We start from the raw sequence: 25,726 nt of genomic DNA, 5'->3' as shown, positions 1-25,726 counted from the left end.
TTTCTTCCTTCATTTTCTTCTTTCCCAACCCCTTTCTTTTCTTCCTCTCCCCTTGGTTTTCCTACTCCCGTTTATTTCCTCTTTTTATGTTTCCTCCTGTCGTATTTCTTTTATATTCCCATGTTTCCTCTTGTGACAATTGTGTATTTTTCCTTCTGTTTCCCTCTCCTTTTCCCCAACGCCTTGGTTTTCTTGTCATCTCCTTCTTTTAATTTCGTCATTTCTCATTTCCTATTTTTTTTATTTACTCTTCCTTGTCTCCTCCCTTATTCCCCATTTTTCTCCCCCTCTCCTACTCTCTTGGTTTCCTCTACCCAACTTTTTTCCTCCACCTGTCTCCTACATTCCTCTTCCTCTCACTTTCTTCTCTGGTGTTTCCTTCTCTCCTACCCTTCTTTCTTCTTTTCACCCCTTATTTTTCTTGTCATCTCCTTCATTGTCTCCCTTTCGTTTCCTAATTTTCCCTTTTTATACGCTTGTCTTCTCTTGATCTTTTCCCCTATTCTTCACTCTTTCACCCTCCTCCTGTTTATTTTCCTACCTTTTCCCGTATTTCCATCTAGCCTACCCTTTCTCCTTACCTCTCTTACCTTTTCCTCCTATTTCTGCTCCTACCCACTTATTTCCTCTACACACTTGGTTCTACAGCTTTTGTGTATCTTATCTCATTTATAGGCTGATATAATAATGTTTACTCCTCTGTATATATATTCAACATAAAATTCTCTTATACCACACATACAATAAAAGCTTTCTTTGGTCCTCCTTTGTAGCTGCCTGACTATATATAGTTTTGCCCCCTTTTTTTCTACATAAACAGCATGTTTAGGTTGCTTTGGTAACCTGCTCCCATCATTAATCGTTAACCCACTCATCAGTTGTCTGATTGACAGGAGGCTCAGTGTGGCAGTACGCTAGCAGCCAATCCAACATATTGCATTTGTTATTATTCTCCTTTTTTTTCGTCATGATACTACATCGATGCAGACGGAAAGAATACCAAGATACATAATGAGCGCAGTTAAAATAGATTGTTTTTTATGTTGAGTTTTAAGTCTAAAATGGTGGACTGTAATGAAACAGCGTCCAGTCTCTGCTTCTACTGCTCCTACAGGGGGAGCCACAAACACCTAAAAGTTGCTCATGTTAATGAATTGTGTGCATTTTTTTTTCTGGCACACAGTGTTACTTATAATATAGACAACTGGCTGCGATTGTTTAAAGTGGATTTTTTTTTATTCTAGTTGTGTTCAAACAAATATTTCTGTGTTTATTTGCAACAAGATCACAGAGTTTCATTCAAACTTGTCAGATGGGATCCGGAAAATTAAAGGTAAACTTTGTGATACCACTGTAAGTCTGATTGACATTCAAGGTTTATGTCATATCCAGACTCCCCCGCATTTGCCAAAACGCCGAGCGTGAAGGATTGTGATGTTTCAGGTTGCTTTAAATCGCGTTGTTTTGATAAGCTTTCACAAACCCCGAATCCGTTTGCACCAGGAGGGGTACGGAGATTAACGAGATATTGCTCTTCCAAATAAGTCTGACTAACATGCAGGTTTGTTTGCCACCCATCTACAAGGACACTGATGATTCTGGAAAGTTGGAACATTAATAAGGGAAAGTCAAAATCTAAACATCCAGAACACAAGATATGATGGACAAGGTCCAAAAACACTGGCTCCTACATTTCTTATTTCTCATAATGCAACTTTTTCATCAGTGTGAAAAATTCCCACGCTGGTTCATCCCAAGAGACGTTATGGTTTCCAAGCCCAGGTCGAGGTAACCCCAATGACATAGCAATGACATCACCAGTTATTTAGCCATACTTGACAAAGTGCCTCCAGAGCCAGAGATGACAGTGGACAATTGTTTTCGCAGCCTGAGCAGCCCGAATGCTGACAAGTAAACTGATCTTCATGTGTAAAACTGGTGGAGTGGGCCTTAAAAAAAAAACAGAAAGAAAGAGAGAACGACAGGAGATGGAGGCACGGGGGAAAGGTGGGGGTGCTGGGGCTTACAGGCAGTCAACAAAACCGTAGGACAGACAGTGATTCAGTCTACCAAATTTCATATTAACATCGTCATCATCCATCCTATTCAAACAAATAATACACTCCAAAACAAGGGAAGAGACCGCCCAAACTCTCTCTCTCCTCCTCTTTCACTCACTCTCACTCTACCTCGGTCTCCCACTCCCTCTCTCCTCTTCTTTCAGCTTTAATTTGATTAAAAAGCGAGCTGCAGGAAGGGGAGGGAGGGCTGATGCACATCTAATAAGTGGACCATCTGTCTGCAGCGCTGGCTGGCTCCCAGCATTGTACCCAACCAGACTGCTTGGGAAATGAAGGGAGAGATGGAGGGATGAAGGAAGGGAGGGAGGAAAAGAAGGATGAGAGATGCAGGGAGGGGGTAAAAAAAAAAAGAAAATTTATATATATATATATATATATATATATATATATATATATAAAAACCCAAAAAAAGAGTGACCCGGTTGAGGGGAAAGAAGCAGAGGCAGCATTTTTAATTTTGTCTGACGCTTGCTTGGTCAACAAATCTGCAAGGGATGAAGAAGGATGGAAAGGGAAGATGGAGAGGAGGATGAGTGGGAGGTAGAAGAAGGAGGGATTAAAAGAAAAGAAGGGGTAAAGGAGAGGAAAGCAAAGAGAAGGGAGGAGGGTGGAGAAGCAAACGGAAAGGGGCAAAGGAAAAGGAAGAATACAGAAAAAAAGAGAGCAGGTGAAGAAGAAAGGAGATAATGGAGGATGAAAAAAGCAGAAGAGGAGCAACAAGGAGGTAAAACAGGAGGAGTGAGAGAGATGGGAGAGAAAGGGAGAAACAAAACAAAAAACCACCTCCTTCAAATGTTATCAGCCCAGCAATTGGTCAGTATCAGTTGTTATCATGCTGTAATTATACTTCAGACTAGGAAAACTGAACCTACTAATAGGTCAGTAGCCCTTATTGTGAATCCTTTGGTGATTAAGAGAATTTATTCATGTACAATCTCATCAAAGTATGTAACAGACCTGCCAATCCACTGCAGGATACTGGGTGCATGTGAAAAAAGGTGCTCATGTCCAGGGGCACTCGTAGGGTTTTTGGAATGGGGACCAAGAACCAGTTGGGTTCACGTACTGTTGTTTTATTATACACTGTAATATTCTGATTGCACAAAGCTTTCTTTCCAGTATCCCCTTCTTCTGTCCAATAAATTTAGCTAAAACAAAATCATAAAGTAAAATAAGTCAAGGTCTATGGGAAACAAACCTCATTCATCTGGGTCAAAGTCCTACAAATCAATCATCTTCTGTAAATCATAAAATATAGAGTCAATCTCATACACTCACAGTGTTTCTCAGCAGTCTGATAGAGTCATATAATTGCTTAACTTAAGATCAATACTAAAAAAACACACATTAAGGATGAAGAGGAATACAGTCAATAGTGCAATTAAATGAAAAGTTCTAATGCAAGTAAGAGACATTAAATTACTTTTGTGTTAAATAATTCACTTCCATTGTATTTATACAGTGCCAAATCACAACAACAGTGCATCTAAAAGGCGCTTTATAGATGCTTTAGAGAGAAAATCCCAACAATCAGTTGACCCTCTATAAGCAAGCACTTGGCAACTGTGGGAAGGAAAAACTCAATGTTAACAGGAAAAAACCTCCAGCAGAAACAGACTCGGAGAGGGGCAGCCTTCTGCTGCAACGAGCTGGAGGTGAGACGAGGGGGAGGATAAAATTTCTTAACAATAACACAGCTGAACAGCAGACTGTTTGAAAAACCATAAATTAAAAAGAATACATTTCTTAGCGATCGTCCATCTGCATTTAATTGTGACAGCCCCTTCTAGTGGGCAGTGGGGCTAAAAAAAAGGATGTGGGGTGATCTAGAGCGGTCAGGGTGTATGGGTGTATGCTGTTAGTGTCATTTTTTAAAAATGATCACTATTTAATGTTACTGGGTTTTTGTACATTTCCTCTCTCCTCCAGTTTTTATTCCTATCTTTCTCCTTAGTTCTCCTCCTCGCCTCCTCCTGCCTCTTTGCTGGTGAGATGACAGTTAATCCCTGACTGAATTATAATCTCACATTTCATCCTGATTTCACGCTGGTAGGATTTTCCTTCAAATTGCGACCCCCCAGTTGTCAATCTCTCTCTCTCTGTCTAATCCTTTGTCTCTTTCAATGTCTCTCGCCCTCTCTAGACGTCTGTTTTTGTCTCCTGAATTTTCTTGTTTCCTCTGGTTTTCTTCCGTTTCTTACATTACTTCCTGTTATCCATTTTTTCTGGCTTTAATTTTCTTACGTTTTTTATGTTCCTTTTTTTCTTTCTTCACTTTCATCTTTTTTTCTTTTTTCCTTTGATTTTCTCTCTCTCTTCCTCACATGGTGCAGCAATTGCTAAAGGTCTATAAACTCTCTCTCTCTCTTAAACACACACACACACACACACACACACACTCAGCACGGTGCACTTTGTTCTCCTCATACAGCCACCTCCTACTGCAAGCCTTTGATTTGAGCCTTTTCATTCTGCAGGTTGGACTTTACAAACAATAAAGTTATCAACAGGATTGAAGAGTTGAGAGCGGGTGGCTCACACACACGCACACGCACACACACACACACACACACGCACACAGATGCAATGATATCAAAATCTTGCCACTAGATTTCAGGTGATGCTAGGGACTGATCTGCTATGACTGTTAAATTAAGCGGGTGAAACTGAGAATCATTGTTTCATGCGTAAAGTTACATCAGGTTTAATCATTGCTTTCCTAACTTTGTTAAACTAAATATAAAAGAACAAATAGAAAATGCACCCAAGAATATAAACTTGGAAACTCATAGCTTTTCTGTCCTTTCATGTCAATTCAGTCAAAATCTTTTGAAACCATACAAAGAAAAGCTGTCGGTGTTGCAGGTATGAAAGACTTCTGACCCTTTTCTATTAGCGTCCTCCATCCCATCCTTAGCAAATATCACAATGCTGCTAGCATATATATATATATATAACATATATACGGTTAACATAAGAACAACATATAAGCAATCTAAACAGGTCTTCGTTGCCAATGTTGGATCTAGCTTTCTGATTTAGGATCTTACAAAGATTTAATCCAAATATGGGATTGGTGCGTCCCCTACAAGCAACCCACAGACACACACATATACAAGAGAGGAGCATACTGTACTGTAATGCTGTGTTCACTACTGGTAAACAGAGTGGAAGAAGGTGACATGAATGTACAAACTGACGCTCAACCCTTGCTGGACAACAAAGCAAAGTTAAGCTGGCCTTAGAGTCTGTCACATCAACCAACAAGCTTCCATATTTGCAAATATCCATCAGATCACAGCTGAAGCAACACTGCAACGGCAATTCAGCAACAATGGCCACACTTGCCTGTGTTATAATTTTTATGTCAAGATGCACATGATTTTATTTAACAGAGGGGCTCATTAGATTGCAATGAAGAACTCAAACAGTCCAGTGATGTGTCCGGTGCAATGACTCAAGCAGTGACTGATGTTTGAGTCATTGCAACAGTACATGAAATATTCCCCCTGTTCATACTGCAGAATCACTACAATTCATTAAGTTTGTGAAAATAAACAGGGCTCAAGTATAGCCACATACCTGGCTTACTTACATTTAAAAACTGCCTCATTATGATGACAAATTAAATTTTATTCAACTCAACTCTGTTTTAATTTTTCATATAGCACCAAATCACAACAACAGTCGCCTCAAGATGATCTACAATAACAGAGAGAAACCCCCCAAAATCAGACAATCCCCCATGAGCAAGTACTTGGTGACAGTGGGAAAGACAAACTCCCTTTAACGGGAGAAAACCTCCAATAGAACCAGGCTCCAGTTGCAGGTGAGGGAAGAGAGGGCAAAAGATGCACTACGGAAAAGAGCCAGAGATTAAAAATAACTAATGGTTAAAAGCTTCAAATATATTACATACAAATATATAAAAAATGTACATATTAGCAAGCTCAACATGTAAATTACTGAGGCTCAAAGAGTTCTCATAAGACAGAGAGTAGTGTCAGAGCCTCGCTAATAAGTGAAGCTCCGACACACTGAAACCTGAGAACCTGCTCACAGTCCCCTACCTCTATATTTTAAATGACATATAATTTCCATCTAATGAAGTTTCAGGCCTGTTTCATCTCTCCCCACAGCCAATCCAGCTGTGCTTGCTGCAAACCAAACCCCTCACTGATGTCAGACGGTCCTGGAGTCCAGCTGTACATCACTGCAAAAGATTAAAGCTAAACCAGTGGAAAGTGGCTAGCCACCTCCTGGTAGCTCCAAATTCCCCCTATATACTGGACAAATGGTGTCTTCATACTTGGCTTGCTAACGTTATTCACTGGAAGCTACATTTGGCAATCAGCTGGATTTGGTTAGAGTAAGACTTCTGGACTGCTGCTGCTGCACGCATCAGTAAGGGTGAAGCCAGGTCTCGATGATCACTAAATCCTTCTAAACTGTAGCCTAGCTGCTTCTGAAGTCATTAAGTCTCATCTTCTGTTTCAGCTTGACTGAAACCCAGAGGAGCTGTTTTAACAGGAGCTTTAATGTAGTTGTGTTACAAATATAGTAACGGCACACACATTTAGCTTTTTCAGCATTTGGTGAAGTTGTCTTTTCATAACTTTTCACATCCAGTGATTAAAAACTTCAGATATTTTTGCCCAGCATGGTTCACATGATAATTAAGGGGTTTTCAGATTAGATTTACATCTTTAAATAAAAATAAATCATGTGACATTCCAAATCACAACAGCAACCAAGCTATACTGATGTTTTTTAAATCGGTTCTGTGACAAAAGGAAGAGAGAAAGAAGGAGTTCTCTCTGGTGTAATCAGGATCAAAAACCTGACGTGGCCTCAATTCTGACGGAGAAAATCAGAAGCTAATTTTCCTCCCAAATACAAACTGAGAGCGAGAGTTGCAGAGAAACAGAGTCCCAAAAGTGTTTGGAGAGGGTGTGTGTGTTAGAGAGTCTGAACAAGGTAGGTGTGTGTGTGTGTGTGTCTGGCATCCATCAGAACCACAGCTTGCCAAAAAAGCAGTAAGCACAGTGCACGGAGAGAGAGAGAGAGAGAGAGAGAGAGAGAGAGAGAGAGAGAGAGAGAGAGAGAGAGAGAGAGAGAGAGAGGAACAAGCGAGCGCTGCTGCACGCTAATTATGTATGCATGATTTAATCTGCAACTCAATAATATGCAAATATATTCATATGTTAGTTTCTTAATTAAAAATGCAAAGCAGCCCTTATGGTGATTTTTCTGTGATTTTCTTTTCAGCCTAACAAACGGAACATTTTGAGAAATTCAACAAATTGGAGGGAAGCTCTTCGGTGGGGGGTTAGCGAGAAAAAAAAGGGCGGGGGGGGGGGGGCTTCCAACTTCAACTTCCTGCAGTTTGTGGATCAAGGAAGATCTGGGAAAGGAGGAGGGGGATAACTTGTTGATTTAAGACGAGCTTTGTGTCATCACCATAGTTGGCGACACTGGCCACACTGACTTTTGATAAATTATGTTATTTTTAAAATTTGCTATTTCAGGTACCTCTGCAGGAAGAACAATATGTAACTTCTTAACCATAGTGAGACATTTAAAGTGATTTAATGTAATTTCTTTGACCAAGTGCTGTATTGAAGTCCATAAATTAGTCACGGAGTCCAGAGCGAGATAAAGGTGATCTGTTTCACTCAGCATCTACAACGTTGACTTCTGACACATGCTAAGCTAGCATTACCTAATTTCTTGTTTAAATCCCAATCTGCTGTCTCATCACTACCTTAACCTCAGAGTACGAATGCCCTTCAACTGCTCATCAATCAAAGAATGTAGGGCATCACCAGCTCAGATGATTTCAGCTGATTACCACTTAATATGACTCAAACAGGCGGCACATTCCCTGAACGTTATCACTCCCTGAAGCTGAAATTTAAGAACTTGTTTTGGTCTTCCTATGATGTGCTTCTACTGAATTTTCAACTATTAGTTCGATTACTATGAAATATGGTGCAGGCCTTTTATATTTCCTGCATTTTGCCACTCCTTTCAAATTCCTTCTTTTCAAAATATAGTCCAGTCTCTAAGTGATGACATATGAACTCTGCTTCCGGATCCAAACTACTTTGTGTTTATTAAGGCTGTTGTGTTTTTAACATGTTTTAATGTTTTGTATCTTGTTCTATTTAATCTGAACAAGCCCCCCAAAAAAGAGCAGTGATCACTGTCGGCCTCTCTCGGTTTTTATTACCACTGTTTAATTTCAAGCTGACTTTTTAAAATCTTACGATGTAACTACAGCCCAGCCCATGCAGCAATAAATTAATGACTAACCTCATATTGCGGATGGATTATCTCAGTTGTTCTTCTGACTTAAGGCTGGTCTGTTTACAGCATCCTGCCGTGCTTGGAAAAAAGTTAGCGTTCATCCTCCAGCTTCACTGTGTTTATGTTATGCTAACCATAGCTGTGTAGCTAGCTACCACGTAGCACATTATTATATACCAGCTAGCCCAACTTCAGTAACCCTATAAACCACAGCACCTTCACCCATTCCTGAACTCGACTCTTCCATTAATTTCTAACATTTAGCCAGTGAGGTTAAATGTCAGAGCTATGTGAGGGTTGTAGAAAAGAGTGCTCATTAGCTTCGGATATTTTCTGAACACATTACTCTATTTTTATTTACATCCACAGCATGCTTTTCCCCCCGAAGCTTTAAGTTTGGCTATTAGAAATGCTAAAAATATAAGAGGGAATTAAATGAGCTTGCCTTACTTCTGGAACAGCTCAATTTAGTCTGGACCAATCAATTTATTTATCCACAAACCACAACAATAGTCTTCTCCAAGCACTTTACATAGTAAGAGTACCCAACAATTTCCTCTTGTTTTTAATTTCCTGCCCATTATTTGGAAACGGCGGGCAGAAAAAAGTCTCTTTAAACAAGAAGACGCCTCAGTCAGATTTGGTCCGGGCACAGTCAGCCTCGTCAGAACTTGTGTTAGCTTGCTGACATCTGCATTTTGCCTACAGCACCAGCTGTTAGCATGAGTGCAAACTACTCTGATTCTGTTAAAACACCAAGGATTTATCAGTGCAACCATTTAATTAGCTGTATTCTTAAGGTGAGCAAAGACAGCATGCTTTGCATATGTAAAAGAGTTTTAAGTGGACATTACTTTTGTATTTTTTACATTTAAATGTTCCCTGTAGATATGTCACAAAGCATTTTCTGCTGGAACTGTAGATGATAATAGTGAGGCATTTTTAGGATCACCAGTAAAATTTGATTTAAACAAATTAAAGTTCGTCTACAAATTAGTTTTGAAAAGCTTTACTTCTATCACCTTTGCTGTTTGTAAATCTCCCATAGATTCCAATTCAGGATTTTTGGGAGACAAACGCACAATATATTCTGAACAGCTGTAATCTAATATAGAAATTCCTAAAGGATTCTTGCAAAGACAACACTTTGATTCATATAAGGTCTACAGGCATGTGTGGATAGAAATAGAAAGGTGGATTGAAATGCTCCTTTTGAGAAAATCTTTTAAGTATTACATTTTAGATTTGGAGCCAAATACTGTGGAGAGTTTTTCTCGTTCTGGCTCATATGCAGTAAAACCATGCTGGATACTTGCCTACAGCTAGTTTTCAATGACTTTAATGGGAATTAGGATAACTTGCGGTTTGTTCACCAATCAAACCTGAGACCAGTTTCCGAGGTCTGACTCAGTGTGAAACCTGCGGTCCTCCTGCTGAGCAGTTCTTCCTGCTGCTGAAAGAAAGACCCACTCAGCGCTTTGTGTTCAGGTATGCTTTACACAGACCGTGTCAGAATGAAAACAATGATTAGAGATGAAGCTAATCCACACCACCAGCGCGCATTACCGCCACACGACAGGGTGTGTGTGTGTGTCTCACACGTGTGTTAAAAGGCTGATATTCAGATCACTAAGACACAGCTTTTCTTCTAGGCAGCACTCTCGTCAGACCAACAGCCTGTTCTTTTTTGTTGTTGTTTTTTTAAATCTTGATCTTCATTTTTTCTTGCCAGAAGTTTTCCTCTCCCATATTTCTGGTTCTTGTCTTTCTTCACCAAACTCTCAAAGTGATTCAGATAGTATTTATCACCTCTCAAGCTGAGGTTTTCATAAACTCGTACAATCTCTTTTTCGGTGTGCAGTGCATTTCAGCCTGAGACATTAAAGCTTAAAAGTCATCAAAATGCAGCAACTGTGTGTAAAGTGCCCATAATTATCTCACATTCTGTTTTTTTTTTCTTTTTTTCGTGATCACAAATTCATTTTACCACTTGAAAACTGTTTTTTGACAACTTTTCATGTTAAGATCACAGAGCAATTAGCTGTCAGCAGGCATCGCTCTCCAAACACAACTTGGTGGTGCATTCAAGGAAGCTCTAAACATGTGAGAACTGATAAGCAACAAGGGTGGGAAAAATGGAAGATTATAGTATTTATGATCACTGCTGTCAGAAATCCACTGCTAGTGAATCTGATCCTTACGTTATAAACAATGTTAGTGTTTTAAATGTATTATCATCTTGTTCCTGTAAGTGATGCACGTTTCACGTTGTAGTATATAATAAAAGCATATTGGTGTGTGTGTGTGCGTATGTGTGTGAGTCTGCCAATGATTGTGTGTGTGACAACATGTCATTTCCCTCTCAGCCTTGGAGCAAATCAGAGTGCTGCTCTCTGCTGCTGGTTGTTGCAGCCAATTATTTGGGCTCAGGAATGCACCGGGAAACCTTCACATTTGCAGCAGGCACTCCTGTATGTGTGTGCATGCATGTGTGTGTGTGTGTGTGTGTGTGTGTGAGACAAAGCGAGGGAGGCTTTTGTAAAAGCCAAATGTCCTCACAAGGACAGAAGGGCAGCAAACATCCCTTGGCCGAGGTCATTTCATTGACAGCGAAGATTTCAAGCCCTGAGGCAGTTGTGGAAGAAAAACTGCTATCCTTTCTCTAAAGTACAACAAAGTTCAAATTGAAGGATCAGCAACTAAGTGGAAAACTTGACAAATACCAAGGAGTGTATTCAGCCAGGCTTGTTTGTTGGTCATTGAGGGCTGGCAGTATTGATAGACGCTTTGGCACATCAGTTTATTTCATGACTTCCCCAACTCTACATCTAACAGCTCAAGATCAAGCTAAACTTCCAGATAGATTATGACTGTGATTATGTTAAAATAAGCGCATTGTGTAATTATTTATTTATCAAAAAATAAGCCAAAGTAGAGAAGTAGCATGTGAAAAACAAAGTGGACCCCTTGATTCAATAGCCTACAGAAGCATTCACTTCAACTAGCCATCAATGACCCAGTCATTGATGGCTAGTTGATTCTTTTCTTTTTCAGCCACTCTGCTGTAGATTTGCTGCTGTGCTTGGGATCACTGGCCTGTTGCACTGATGACCTCACATCTGACTCTAGAGTACTTTGATATGCAACAATGCCCAGGTCCAGTGGCTGGAAAACAAACCCAAATCTTCAGCCCTCCACCACCATGCTTGACAGATGGTTTGAGGTATTCCTGCTGATAGACTTTGTATGTGATGCTGTGCATTTTGGTCAAAAAGAACCAATTTGCTCTTATTTGTCAAAAGAACATTTTTCTTGTGTTCTTGTGGTTTGTTCAGATGCATGTTTGCAAACTTAAACTGTACTGCCATGTTCTTTTTAGAGAAAAGAGGTGTTCCAAATGAGTCACACATGTTCAGTCTTTTCCTAAATCTACTCTCACAAACATTAATATTTAAAATACTAACTGAAGTGTGTAGAGTCTGAACTCTTGGCTTTTTTGCAGTTTCTCTGAGCATTTCATGTTCTGCTGGCATGTCTACTGGTGGGAACACTGATAACTGTCTTTAATATTTTCCACTTGTGAAGAATCTTTGTCACTATAGAATGACGGCCTTCAAATTGTTTGGAAATTCTCTCCCCTCTGAGGTCTAGTTCCTCCTTGCATTAGTGCATTTGCCCAACAGCACCTAACTGCTATTTATCCTCTCTATTCCTATTAAAGTTGCTATTATGGCAATAATTAATTATTAATAATTAATGACTGTTTTACAGTTCATATGAGGTTGTATTGACCTCGTTTTAAGACCTGCTAAGGATCAGATTATTATTTTTTACCTTAAAGAACATTGGAACTTCAAGAGCATGTGCTTTCTTTTTGCTAAGACTGTAACTATGGAAATGACAAAATGACATGACATTGGCATAAGATGTGAACCAACCATTATAAGCTAAGACAACATAGACTTATCATTAGATTGAAAGATTTGTAATTGAACATCTGAGACAGAGTAGTATAATTTAAGGGGCTATACAGTAGTAACTGTTAGGTAGATTATGGGAAATGGGACAAAAGCCAGGGTAACATTAGCAAAACATGTTAAAAACATAGTTATAGCAAGACTATGCAAGCAATTACACTGCTGTTACCACCCTGTGCTCTAAGTCAAAAACAAGCCCCACCCCCGGCCTTTTAGCAGCTGAGTAACCAAATTGGTCAAAAACACAATTGAAGCTGTTCGAGTGTTACGTTTCCTTTAAATATTTATCATTTAAGTGAGTTTAAATGTGGACTTTTAAACAGAACTGAGCGGTATAAGCTACATTTGTGTAAGCTATGTATATACTGTGCATGCTATTTGTGTGGAAGGTTTAGTTTTATGTCAAACAAAGTCCTTTTTTGGACAAGAGGATCTGCACAAACAACACATGCATCCATGTACACAGACACTCATACAGAGCAATACACACACACACACACACACACAAATGGATGCTTTGTAATTCAATTAGTCAGCTTCCCATCTGACACAAAATGGCGGTCGGGGTGCAGCAGTGTGGGACATTTTGGGGCTGAGAGCCAAGCAAATAGCTTATAGACACACACGCACAAAGAACGCACATCCACGTGGACTCTCTTTCTCAACAATTCTTTTTAACAATGCCATTTGATTAATGTACAAGTTGTGCTAAAGCAGTTGTAAAAAGGCAGGAGGCGGACCGACTCGTATTTTAAAGGCATTTCTGCAGCTTTTTCAAGTGGAATGAGTCACTGAAGCATCCGCAAAACATAACTGCACACACAGCTGTCAGTGTGTGTGCGTAAGTGTGTATGTGTGTGTGTTTAGCAGTTAAACCATGAGGTCATCTCTGGCTGAAGCTGCTCTCTGGATTTCTTCAGAATAAACACTGAAGCTGTGGCTGCAGGACAACGGCAGCATTCACACCTAAACTCGAGTTCCTGCGTTATGTCCACCAAGTCCATTACTGTTTTAAATCAGAGCTTACCTTAAATCCCCCCACAATATACCCATGAGTCTGAAGCCACTTTCACTCATGGGTTTTAATGGTTACATGGAAGCATGAATGAAACTGAGAGGCAGTGATTTTTACCAATGATGCAAATACAGCAATTTGTAACAATGTTATAAAAAAAGACTGGACATTTTATGTTATTTTTATACATGTCAAAGCTGCATGCGAGTGCTCTCTCTGTCACCCCTCCTTCTCTGCAGCCTCCTTCTCGTTTCATCTTCTGCCAAGGCCGGGTACAACGCCGCTAATTTGAGCAGCATGCTAACACAGAAACGCGCACACGCAGACACTTCATTTTCAGCACCACTTCACACACGAGGAGGTGAGGTCACTGTGTGCTTTTCAATTTTTTTTTTAATTTTTGTAACAAAGTGGATTCACAGAAACAAGTGCAACCAGTTTGACCAAAAGACAAGAGAGTAAACACAACTTACTACTTTCTGCAGGCTCGCAAATATATCTCATAAATCTGCCTTTATTTTATTAAATAAGAAGAACATTTATTCTTTCATACTATTAATGTTTCTGTTCTGCTGTTCCAAAATATAGAACAAATTGGGCTTTCTAATTATTACTCTCTCTCTTTCTGTCTTTCTCTATGTATGTGTGTGTGTAATTAATATATATACATATACATACACATACATATATATATATATACATACACATACATATATATATATATATATATATATATATATATATATATATATATATATATATATATATATATATATATATATATATATACATATATACACATATACATATGTGTGTGTGTGTGTAATTACTTGTGTTAATTTGGTGCAGCTTCATCCAAAACCAAAATTAGTTGGAACCACGAGTGTGATTAGCATTACTGAGGTGCAGCAGTGATGCACCTCAGTGCATCTGAAATCTGACCTGAAATGCAGATCACTACAGCAGCACAGGGTAAGTCTGTCCACATACTTTGGGCAATTGAACTGTTGCCCTTTTAAAATAACTTTTTCCTTATTACAAAAAACAAAAATAAAATTTTTGATCACACCTTTCAAACCCTGCGTATCTAAAACCACACAGCTGCCTTCACACGATGCAGGAAACAGACAACACAGCAGTTCACTGGTAGGCAGCCTCTCTGTAGCATCTGGGGTTGTCTGAAGGGGGCAGTATGGCTCACTAAAAAGTTTCCCTGTACCCCCCTTCAACAACCACCACCACTATTGCTCTCCACTCCCCCCACTCTTCATCCCTCCTCCACCCGCGGCCCACCGGGGACCGCTGGCTCTCCTACTGTGCCTTCTGCAAGACCTGGCTTAATTTAATTAACGCTGTCGACTTTAAACAAAACCACATCTGAGCCGAGGAGAGAGAGAGAGAGAGTGAGTGAGAGAGAGAGAAGAAATAGCCAGAGATGGGAGCAGATCGCCCTGGTCAGATCACCGAAGAGGATTTAATCTCAGGGTTTGAAAATATTTACCCTACAAGGAGTTGTGTTTTTGTTTTTTTTAAATAAGCCACATAAAATGTTGACACCCCAGGAGTCCTTCTTTAAAAGCCTAAAATCAAAGGAAGTGAAGGTCTGTCTTTAAAGGCTTCTGCTGGTAGGGAGCTGAAGATGAGACTCTTCACACTCTGGATCCTTTAAATTAGAAATTAAAATACTGAATGATGAGCTTCAGGTAAAAATGCACTTTTATGGCTGTTTGCTATTCTTAAAAGTCAAATCTGTTGCCTTGGGTTTTTTTGTACAAATACACTTTAAGTGCTTTAAGTGTCATTTAGATTTGGTGACAAATGAGTTACAGATCAAAAATAATCACATATTAACTTTTGCTAAAAGAAGTGAAACCTGTTGTTAAGATATTTTACTGTAAAGTAGGAAACCTCCAAGATAATATAATAATAACATACTCTGAGGAATAAATGATATTTACTACATCATGATGGATAAAATGTAACAATTTCAACATTACTGAATTATTAAAAAGCTTTTCCGACTACAAACACTTCTTTACTTTTGAGAAACCATCATTTATAGTATTGAAAATTAAATAATGTATTGTGCTTTGATTTAAGATTTGCTATATTTATTGTCTCAATTTTAAAGGAAAAAATCCACAATCCAAAGCTATAAATAAACAGATGCCATTTTTCCAGAATGTGAAAATGTAAAATAATATTCACATTTAAACCGTGAAAACAAGAAGTCACACAGGATGAATCTGTAAAACATGGCTGCTCCTACAGTGGTGAGGTAACTGTGTGTGAGAGAGTGGATGTTTGTGTGTTTGTGTTATTATTCCCCCTTCAAAAAAAAAGGAAAAAAAGCTACAAATGGACTAAATAATGAAGATCCAACAAGCACATACAATTTATTTCCACTCCCTTTAACAGCTTCATCTTCATGGCTTCATTAGAGTCGATTTTGGGGATAATCTTTATAACTATGACTGTGTTTTATTATTAATTCAGTCAACATTAGCAAAGCTCCGAGGAGGAGCTGGAGACTTTATCAGCTTGAACGACAAATTAACAAAAACAATGATATCTAAAGCAGGGAAAAAAAGCAGAGAGAGCTGATATACTCCTAACACCAAACAAAGAAAAACAACAGCGAGACGGCACTCTGCAACCTGCTAATGTTAGCAACTGATGCCTAATTTCCTTTTGATTACAAAGACGTCCCACGCTCTCCTCTCAAGTGACGTTTAATTGTTTCTCAAAGTAAATCATCAACTCAGCAAACAAAATTTGACAAACAACAATAACAAACTTGTGGCGCAGGGAGACAAAAAAAAAAAGAAAAAAGAATTAATTAAAAGAAAGAGGCCCATCGCCCGCAGTGGAGAGATGAGAGAAAACAGTCAAGACTTTTTGCTTAAATGAAGTGCACTCACACGCTGGAGCATACGGGAGGGCAGCAACACGACAACAGGGAAAAACAAGTCAAACTAAACAATGTACAGATACAGAGAGTATCGACGTTCCTTAAACATAGAGAAAATCTCACCGTAACAGCCAATGAATTAAGGAAAGAAAGGCAAAAAACATCTTGATCTAATGGAAGTTGTCAAATATCACTGAAACCAAGCTGAAAGATGCTAAACTTACACAAAATGTTCCAGAAAGCATTAGTCCATTTACATAAATACATTGTGTCTCAAAACATCAAAAAAGTTTAATTTGAGACTAAAACACTGTTATTGCTTCTAAAGTCATCAAATTAAGTGTACAAGTCACCAAATACGGAAGTGTTTTATATGCAAAAAAGAAATAATCACTGTATGGCCTAGAAATCTGCTGCTACTGCCCCTAGTGGCCACTTATCAATTTATCTCGCTTTAAAAAAACTAAACTGCACAAAGACAGTGAGGCCTTGAGAAAACACTGAACAATATGACTCAATATTAAAACTCAAGTATCCTCCCAAATATATTTCTGATTCTGTCATCTTGTCACTTCATATACACTTGTCCCCCCCCCAAAATGGCCCATAAAACAATTAAAAATCATACAGAAATGATCTAAGTTAATTAAAGTCCGCTGTTGAGCGTTCATCTACTTCCAACAGTAGAGCAGAAAATGAGAATAAAACACATATCCTTGGCTCAAACACTGTCTGGACCACCATCCACTATAGAGAGTACAGTCTAGGTGTTGCTAATTAACCCTTTAAAGCCAGTCGGAGCAGGCACGTTCCGTTTTGCGCAACTATTTTTAAATCCCGGTAGCACTGCAACCATGTAAGCTAGCACAATAATTTTTTTTGCATATGAAACCGGAGGAGTTGTACTTACATCTTATGCCATCAGCTTGTCCTAGGTCACAGTTTCCTTCCACATATAGCTTTGCAAAAACTGCATAAAAAGCACTTGCAGCAACAAAAACATAATATTCCAGAAACACGCTTTGCCGATTGATCAGCTGTTTGTTACCTGCCCGAAACCGGAAGTGACGTCATTTTGCGGAAATGTAGGGTTTTTTTTAACCATCAGGGCCTTATGAGCCTATACTTGTGTTTTTAAAAGTTATGTTTGACTTTATGACTTTCTGTGTCATTTCTGGGATGCTGAGGACTCATATTGCACTTCTGGAAATAGTTAATTTTGATGCATATGCTGTTATTTTTGCAAATTTGCATTATAATATTTATTTTTGTTTTTCCTGCAGTATATAAAAATTGGTGTATTTCAAAAAGAAAACTATGAAGACACTTAAAATAAATTTCCTGTGGTGGGAAACTATTTTGTGCAACTTTTTTGTATTTACAGTTTTGAGGGATAAGCCTCTTAAATTTCTCTAACTAGAAATATATGTTAAAAAGACAAAAACAATTTTCAATTTTTTTGTAATTTATTGCACTTTTTTGCAATTTATGTAAGTACTATGCACTTAATGCAGACATATTGTTAAAATTTGGGCTATAATGGTTGTATTGATGTATAGCAACTTGAAATGCTCCCAAAAAATGGCTCCACAGCATGTAAAAATATAATATAAGCTCTGGCGGACTTGGTTCTATGGTAGGTCTTAAAGGGTTAATAATTATGTATCAGTTATTAATACCCAACACAAATAACCTTCAAATAATATACACAGTTTGCAAACGTCCCTCAGCTTAGTTGTTTCTTTTTGCCTGATTCTTGATTAAAGTGATGAGGACCTTGATAGGTAAGGACATTTTGTGGGGTCTTCACTTTTTCCAAGAAGGTCACTATTAAGGTTACTATTGACTATATTGATTATATATTGATATAATCATCCTGTAATCTCCTTTCTAAAGCTAAGCGATTCCTTGGTAGTGAGTCCATATTTGGCACAAAAATGTGAACTACTGACTATGTTTGTTCCCAGCAGTGCAACTTGGTGGCTCAGTAAAGAAACACAAATTTGGAATTTATTATCATAAAGGCTTTAACTTTGCAAGATAGACACTTCTTTCGCGCACTGAAGTCAGAGCACTGGGGCAACTCTTCATTGCCAACAAGGACCGGGGGAAACATTAAAACCTCCAACAGCTCTCTCAATGTACATATATTATCCCATTTTATTTTAAGACAAATCTGAAAAACAAACAAACAAAACAATCAACCAAACAAAGAAAAATGGCCTTTTCTTTTAGGTAACTATAGGGAGCGAATCTGTCAACACGAGACTCGGGATGTTTGGATGGAGAAATGTTTCCACGCTGTTTACTCAAAGCCATTTTGCTCACAAAGAGAACTTTTGTTTTTGGCCTTTCTGTGTCTCCATAGAATTAGACACACACACACACACCCTGTGTTTCTCCCTCTCACACACACATGCACACACACTAACATTACAGGCATTCCTCTGTGAAGTCGTGTTTGTAGTCAGAGCAGGTGCAGGCTGGGCAAAAAGCGTGTGCGTGCGTGTGTGTTTGTGTGCGCATGTGTTTGTTATTTCATGTCTACGGTTTGTGACACAGGGCGTCATCATTTAGACAACCAGAACATTGTATGTATGTATATTCATTCTTCTCCTTTATAAAAATATTTCTATAAAATCCACAAGCTATTGTTTTTTCTGTCAGACGCTGGTGCAGCTCCTCGGAGAGTCCTTGTGATGTTTTTTCACTGTGGTTGTTCAGTACACATGTATAAATATAATATATAATAACAATAACAATAGTATAAAAAAATCACCAATCACACTCCCACAGTGTTTATTAAAGGAAGATGCATTTTACATTGATAATAATAAGCTGACCTTTGACCTTACAATTTTTTTAAATGTTGTGTTAAAAACATACATAGTAACTACAAGAAATAAATTTAAAAAAGAATTAAAACATAAAAATTTTAGTATATGTTAAAACATGTATGTGATACATACACCTTTTATATTTTAACCAGTAACATTTAGTCAGTCATACTGTATAATCTACACTAATTGTACACAAAAATATTCACCAGCATCAGTAATGTTTGCTAAATTATACAATTATGTTTGGCTCAGTGTCTCTGCTGTCAAAAATGCTTTTACATCTACCCTACAGTAAATATTTTAAGGCTTCTGGTGAAGATACAGATCAGAAAGTAAAGGGTTTTAACCCCTAAATATGACAGCCAACCACTAAACAAACATAACAATTTCACACCTTACATTAAGTCGTAAATATAGAATCATTTGTAGTTATTAATTTATGGACATAATCAATGAATTAGAAGAAAGAAATTCAAATTCAGGATTTTATCCTTTAACATTTAAGCGTTTGCTCCTTTAAACTGAAGGATTTCAATAAGTTTAACTGATGTTTAACTTACACAAGAGCATCCTGCAGAATCAACACATACAGTTGCTGTAGATGACTGAAAAGTGACCCAAATTATTTGAAAAGGAAAAACAAAAAGCAAGAACTCGATTGACAAAAAAGAAATCCTTATCAAATCATTTCAGAGTTCAATTTACTGCATTAAAAAGAAGGCGGCAGGCAGCTCGCTTGGCTGCTGGAGGCAGGAATGAAAAGACGCCTCAGCCTCCTTGCCGTTGCTGTTGGCAGCAGTGTTGGAGGCCGGACCATTCGGGAAAAAAAAGACAGGGAAAAAAAAGAGGAGCAGGAAGGATTTCTGAACAGACACCCAAATGCTCAGCTCTAAAAATCAAATGGGAAAACTTGCAGGAAAATTCTTTGTAGGGCTGATCCGAGGTTAAAAATAAGCAGCTGACAGGCTTTATAGGTTCAATCCCTACAGCAAGGCACCAACTATCAATTTCATATGGAATGTTTTGTAAGAAACAAGAAACAGTCTGGTAAGAAAAAACAGATCTGCATCCCCTCCTGGATTCATGCAAAAAAGAAAAGAAAAGAAAAAAAGGGGGCTCAACACATATTGCTTTATTTACTTAAGAAAAATCACAACTGCATGCAAGCCAGCTGTTTATTCTGGCAGTACGGGGTATTACCGTGTTATGGTAATTCAGGGATGCCGTCATTGCTCATATGAGTGACACTACACACGTGGACAGCGTTTATCTTTTTAAAAAAAGGTCCGAAGTGTTTTGGTATATACTCAGCCTCAACATGAACATAGATACATAGACTAGAGGAGAGCATCTATGTTGCAGGGATACACAATTTATATAAAAGCTGTGTAAGTTTTATTTTTTATTTTTTTTGGGGGGGGGGGGTTATTATAATGAAATACCCGTATATAACAGTTAGCTGTTATCTGCAGCTGAGACCTGTTTTTATTTTATTTTTTATCTCATACTTATTAACATTTTGATGAATGCGCTCAATAAAAAGTCATGCGGTATTAGCCACTAGCTGTTCCTCTTTGTTCGCACTCTAATTCTGTTTAGGCCACGATAGCTGGGTACACAACGCAAAGATCAGACGATGTCGATGTTTTCAGTGTCACTAAAACACTAAAACACACACTTTAACATTGTGTTAAAGTATGTGTTTTAGTGTTTTTCTCAGAAATGCAAAGTTTAAATCTCTTCCCTCCCTCTCTAAAATGTCTAAAGTACATCTCAAACCCAAACAGAAGCGATTATGAAAATGAACACCTGTCAGCAATGCTTTTTCAGAATAAAAGCCAGAGCTTCAGACGAGGCCGGGTGCTGAAGCTGACTCATGGCACGACAGAACCTGGGCCTTGTGCAATTCAAAGACACCTAAAATACAAACCGAATGCATTTAAGCCCTACAAAGCTCTTGATTCACTTCCTGCTCATAGCCAATGCTCGTGCCAAAAAGCTGGTGGAAAGTGCCTTGGAATTTATTTTCCAGCAGGGGAACCAACCTCTCCATTTCACAGGCACTAGGTCCTCTCCTTGTTCATTTTCTCTACATGTGAACGGGGGGAGAAGGCAGGATTAGTCACATCACAGAGGTGGCAACAGAAACACAACGGAGAGAGGAGACAGCTCAGACATGAAGGCGAAGTAAGTGCAGAGAGATCCAAAACCTGGATCACCTGCCTGTTGACACTAGACTTTTACAGCTGAACAACTCAGTCAGACATGAGTGTGAGGTTTTTATCCAGCGCACAAGTCATGGGAAGGTTAGAGACCAAAACTCCTGAGCAAGCTGGCCAATAGACAATCCGCTACAAGTACAAAACAGAAAACTCAAGATGCTGTGTGGTACAAATGAAGCTGAGCTGAGACTGAAAGGTTTACATGACATGAAATTGTGGAAAAAGTGTCAGAAATGATCCCAACAAGCCAACCCTGTCCTGTTTACATTTAAGCTACTGATCTGCACCAGCAAACATGCCTTGAGAGGAACACAGTGTCACAAATGCTAAGGTAAACACATGAACTACGTCTAAGTCAATTATGAGTTAGGAGTCAATTATTACTGATTCAGTTGTGATGACTGAACGTGCAAACCCGTTCCATCACGACATTAAAGATGAACGTAGCATCAAAGTGAAATCAATACCAACCTGCTGGCTAAAACCTGCATACAGTCTGTGTGTATGTAGAAAAACACTTTCCTGACAACTTTATAGGGCAAATTTGTCACTTAAAGGGATGCTAAATACAACATGAAGCCTATTTTGGAAACTATTTTGGAAAATGATGATATATCAAGGTGGTGTCTCTGGGATTCACAGTGAGATGTGCCCCATTTTCATGGCATCTGATTTTAAAAAGGTAACATGGCAACAGCAAAAGTCCCTCAGTCTGAGGTTTCATGGTGGGACTTCACCAACAATCGGGTGATGGCTACGCCGATCTTTCAAGTACAGCCTACAGTAAAGTTGGTATGGGTAGAAATTTTAATCTTTAGTCTTTAGATCTAGTTGCCTGTGTGACTGACACCACTAATCAACAGCATTAAGTTTTACTACCAAAGTAATATTTGGTAAATAAACAGGAAGTTTAAATGAGCTTAATTAAAGTGCTCTATGATTAATCAAGATTTTGCTGTCCCATAGTTTGACCATTTCAGAGCAAATCTCACTGCGTATAAACAGCACAAGCTGCACTCCATGTTTTGGTGCAGAACTGTGGTGTGGCGAGAATTTTCCAGATCATTTACAATCAGAAACTCCAGTTTTAACTCGTCAGACGTTTTGTTTTTGCATTTTCAGATTTATTTCCACAGGGTACATATTCACACAGTGCTTGTATTTTGAAAATATTTTATAAATGAAAGCTGCCTTTCAATACCAGAATTTTCAAATAGTGCACCAGCAGAATTCCTAAAAATCCTAAAGTGTCAGAGATTGTGCAACTGGTGCAAACAATCACATTTACAGGGATTTGCAGGGATGTGTCATCAGTCAGACGATGTATACTCAAAATCTGTCGGTCTTGATGTGAGGTTTGTCCTATCCTTGTTTTGTCTAGTCTTGTGGTAAAGCTCTATCAAGATATGAAAGGAGACGATGGCTGATGCCAATGTTCTTCATTGTCTTTACCGCAATATCTATAGCACTTGTTTAAGATTAGGAAGACACAGTGAGCATTCACTTCAAATCAACATCTTTCACTCAAGAGTGGCATGCAGGACTCAGTCCCCAATCTGTGTACGCAAACTATACACATAAACGCTTTCCAACAAACCCTCCAGGCAACTTTTTTAGAAGAAGAAGAAGATGAAAGAAGAAGAAGGAGAAAAAGAAGAAGAAGAAGCACTGAACAAACAAGGTCTAAGTTGAAACAGATGGAGTGGTTTAAAGTTTTCACTGTTGCAGGGTTTACTGTCTTTAGTTCTGGTATAGAAGAACAATGGCTCCCACTGTAACAATGTTTTACACCATAAATGTTACACTGATATCAAGATGAAAAAGAAAAAAAATCCTGTTGTGGAGTTGAAGAAATGTAAAAGTAACTGAATATTACAAAAAAAGTTTTTGTAATATTTTGGGATGTAACTGGATGGTAAATTCCTGCTCGGCAGTGGCAACTGTTTGCCGTCACGTTTTTATTCACATGCACCCAAGATGATCAGGGTTAACCTGTTAAACAGACTGCACACTTCTTCCTGCCCGCTTTTCCTTTTTTCCCCTCCTTTTTCCCTTCCTCTTCCTTCCTCCCTCTCCCGGCTGGTGCAAGCTGATGTAGACACAGAGAGGCGGAGGAGAGAGGCAGGAAGCGGGGACAAAGCAGGCCAAGGCCACAGAAAGGCGGACTCCCGCCGAGCCAAAGAAGCGTCTGACATGCCGTACATTCAGCTGTCGTTAACTGGCCATTAATGAGGTCACCGTCGAGAAAAAAAAAACTCTCGACATGTATAACACCTCATAGTAAGAGATAGAAATAAATCTAATGAGCTCCAGATCCGTGAAAGAGCTATAACATGTCAGTTTGAAATGCTGAATTTATAAGACAAAGAAAAAGAAAATGACTGAAGTAAGACTGAAGACAAAAATACACAAGAGTGCAAAAAAGGTGAACAAAGAACAAAGAAAACACAAACTAAATAATAGAAGCTCTTATTCTTAAGGTGAGGAAGACTCCAGGAACACAAAGGGAAACAGCTGCTTTGTTCCTGAGTCAAACAGCATCCCTGCGTCAGGCCTCAGAACAGCAGCCGGGGTCGATTCAGCTTTGGAGGAACCAATAATCACCAAAACAGGATCTTTTTTCTCTGTAAGTTTGATCATATTTACTGTTGGAGTTTCCCCAGTGTGCATTTAGTCTGCTTTAGCCAAAGAACAATAACTATTCACAGGCTCTCAGATATCTCTGGCAGTGCAAACAGCTCAAACATTCAAAAAACAGAAAATCCTTGAAACTTTGGTGCACTAAACTCATCATCCACCATCAAACTGATTGAAGGTTGATTTTTTTTCTCAGCTGATGGACGAGTGCTCCTGCTCGTTCTTCCTCTAACTAACTAATGAATATTTTGGGGAAACCAGTACAAAGTTAAGTCTACAAAAACAGCTCGTTTGTTTGCTAAAATCTGCGTTCAGCTTCCATTTCCTAATGCAGGAGAACAGAGTCTTTGCTTCCTTTATAGGATTATCTGTCTGAATTGAAACTCTTCTTCTTTTGATTTGTAAAAAGACAAAAACAAAACAAAAAACACCACATGTACGACAAAAAGCCGACAGCTGTTTGTGTCCAGCTCGGCTCTGACAGCATCTTCATTTCCACAGATTTCCAAAGCCAGCTGATGTGCTAGTTTTTCGTTTTCAACAAGTTTTGAGTTTCTTTTAGGTTTTCTGTCCTTTTATACCTGCTGAAAAACTCCATCCATTTAAACCAACTGCTGAGTTTCAGTCCACAATGTCACGAATACAACTGAGCAAATCAATTCAAATTAAAGAATAAAACAGATTCCTTACATATACAGTTTTTATGTGTTCATAGTCATGAAAAAAAAAAACCACCTTTCGGGCATCATCTCATGTTTTTTATCTTGTAAGTTTTCTAAAAACCAGACATTAAATCGCTAAAAATAACTATTTATGAATAGAAACAAAAAAAACCAACGTGACAACAAAAAAGCCAACAGCTGTTTGTGTCCAGCTCAGCTCCAAACAGCATCATAATCATCCACATGTACACAGATTCACAAAGCCACGCAACGCTTGCTTTACCCTTTACTGACACAAAACCAGCTCGCGGATTACAACAGAATGAGCAGCCTCTTCATGGCACTCGAGCAGAGACAACAGCTCAGAAATAATATCTGAAATATCACAAAAAAAAGAGCATGTTATCACTTACCGAGGACGGCAAGCCAGGAGGGACCTTCCGCACTTTTTTTGTGTGAATGTCTAAAAGAGGGGAAAAAACAATAAAACAATAGATGAGGGTTTACCAGGCAAAGTGGCTTTTATTGGTCTTTTAAAAGACGCTTTTTCTTTTTCCTGGGTCGTTTGAATTTAATCGATGAGCTGGAGAGGAACGAGCGAGGCCGATATATTTACAAAGGAGGCTTTCACTGCAAACAAGTACGACACAATAAGATGCACGAAACACAACGACTGGATACGAAAAGAGACAGGGTCAATTATTTCCCCTTTGGTTTTATAAAAACAGGGTGTGCGGCTTTTGACACGTTTATATTATTTTTCAGGGTTTCTCTCAAGGGGAGCAACGAAGCAGTCTATTAACTTGGAAGGTGAGACTTTGATGGAAAAATGAAAGAGCGTCATCCTTAGAAATTGGCCTCGAGACTCGTGTGCATGTGCGTGTGTGTGTGTTTGTGTCTTCTCAAGGCTAACGCTACCAAGGCTACCTCCACAGCCGCTATTGTCCTGCTTTTCAAAAGGCTTCCCAGAATTTTCCTCTCCTAAACACCTCTTTGAAAATGCACACACACACAGAATTTTATTGTTACATTTCAGAAGGTTGTATGTTTATGGTTTTAAGAGAATTTCAGA

The 25,726-nt window shown here is 38.7% G+C and overlaps 1 protein-coding gene across 4 annotated transcripts in view; it reads right to left on the bottom strand.

The window, feature by feature from the left end:
- Positions 1–25,726, bottom strand: part of tcf4 (transcription factor 4) — a 255,612-nt gene that overhangs the window by 77,369 nt on the left and 152,517 nt on the right. For all 4 annotated transcript variants that reach the window (XM_085359625.1, XM_085359626.1, XM_085359623.1 and 1 more), the window contains one exon: positions 25,068–25,117. In XM_085359625.1, the coding sequence (XP_085215751.1) occupies positions 25,068–25,117 (50 nt within the window). The remainder of the gene's footprint in view (positions 1–25,067; positions 25,118–25,726) is intronic.

This window comes from Diplotaxodon limnothrissa, linkage group LG7 (assembly GCF_057381915.1).
Source record: "Diplotaxodon limnothrissa isolate DT_005_m linkage group LG7, D_limnothrissa_male_GT1.1, whole genome shotgun sequence".
Classification (NCBI taxonomy): domain Eukaryota; kingdom Metazoa; phylum Chordata; class Actinopteri; order Cichliformes; family Cichlidae; genus Diplotaxodon; species Diplotaxodon limnothrissa.
This window is presented reverse-complemented; position numbering and strand designations above follow the sequence as displayed.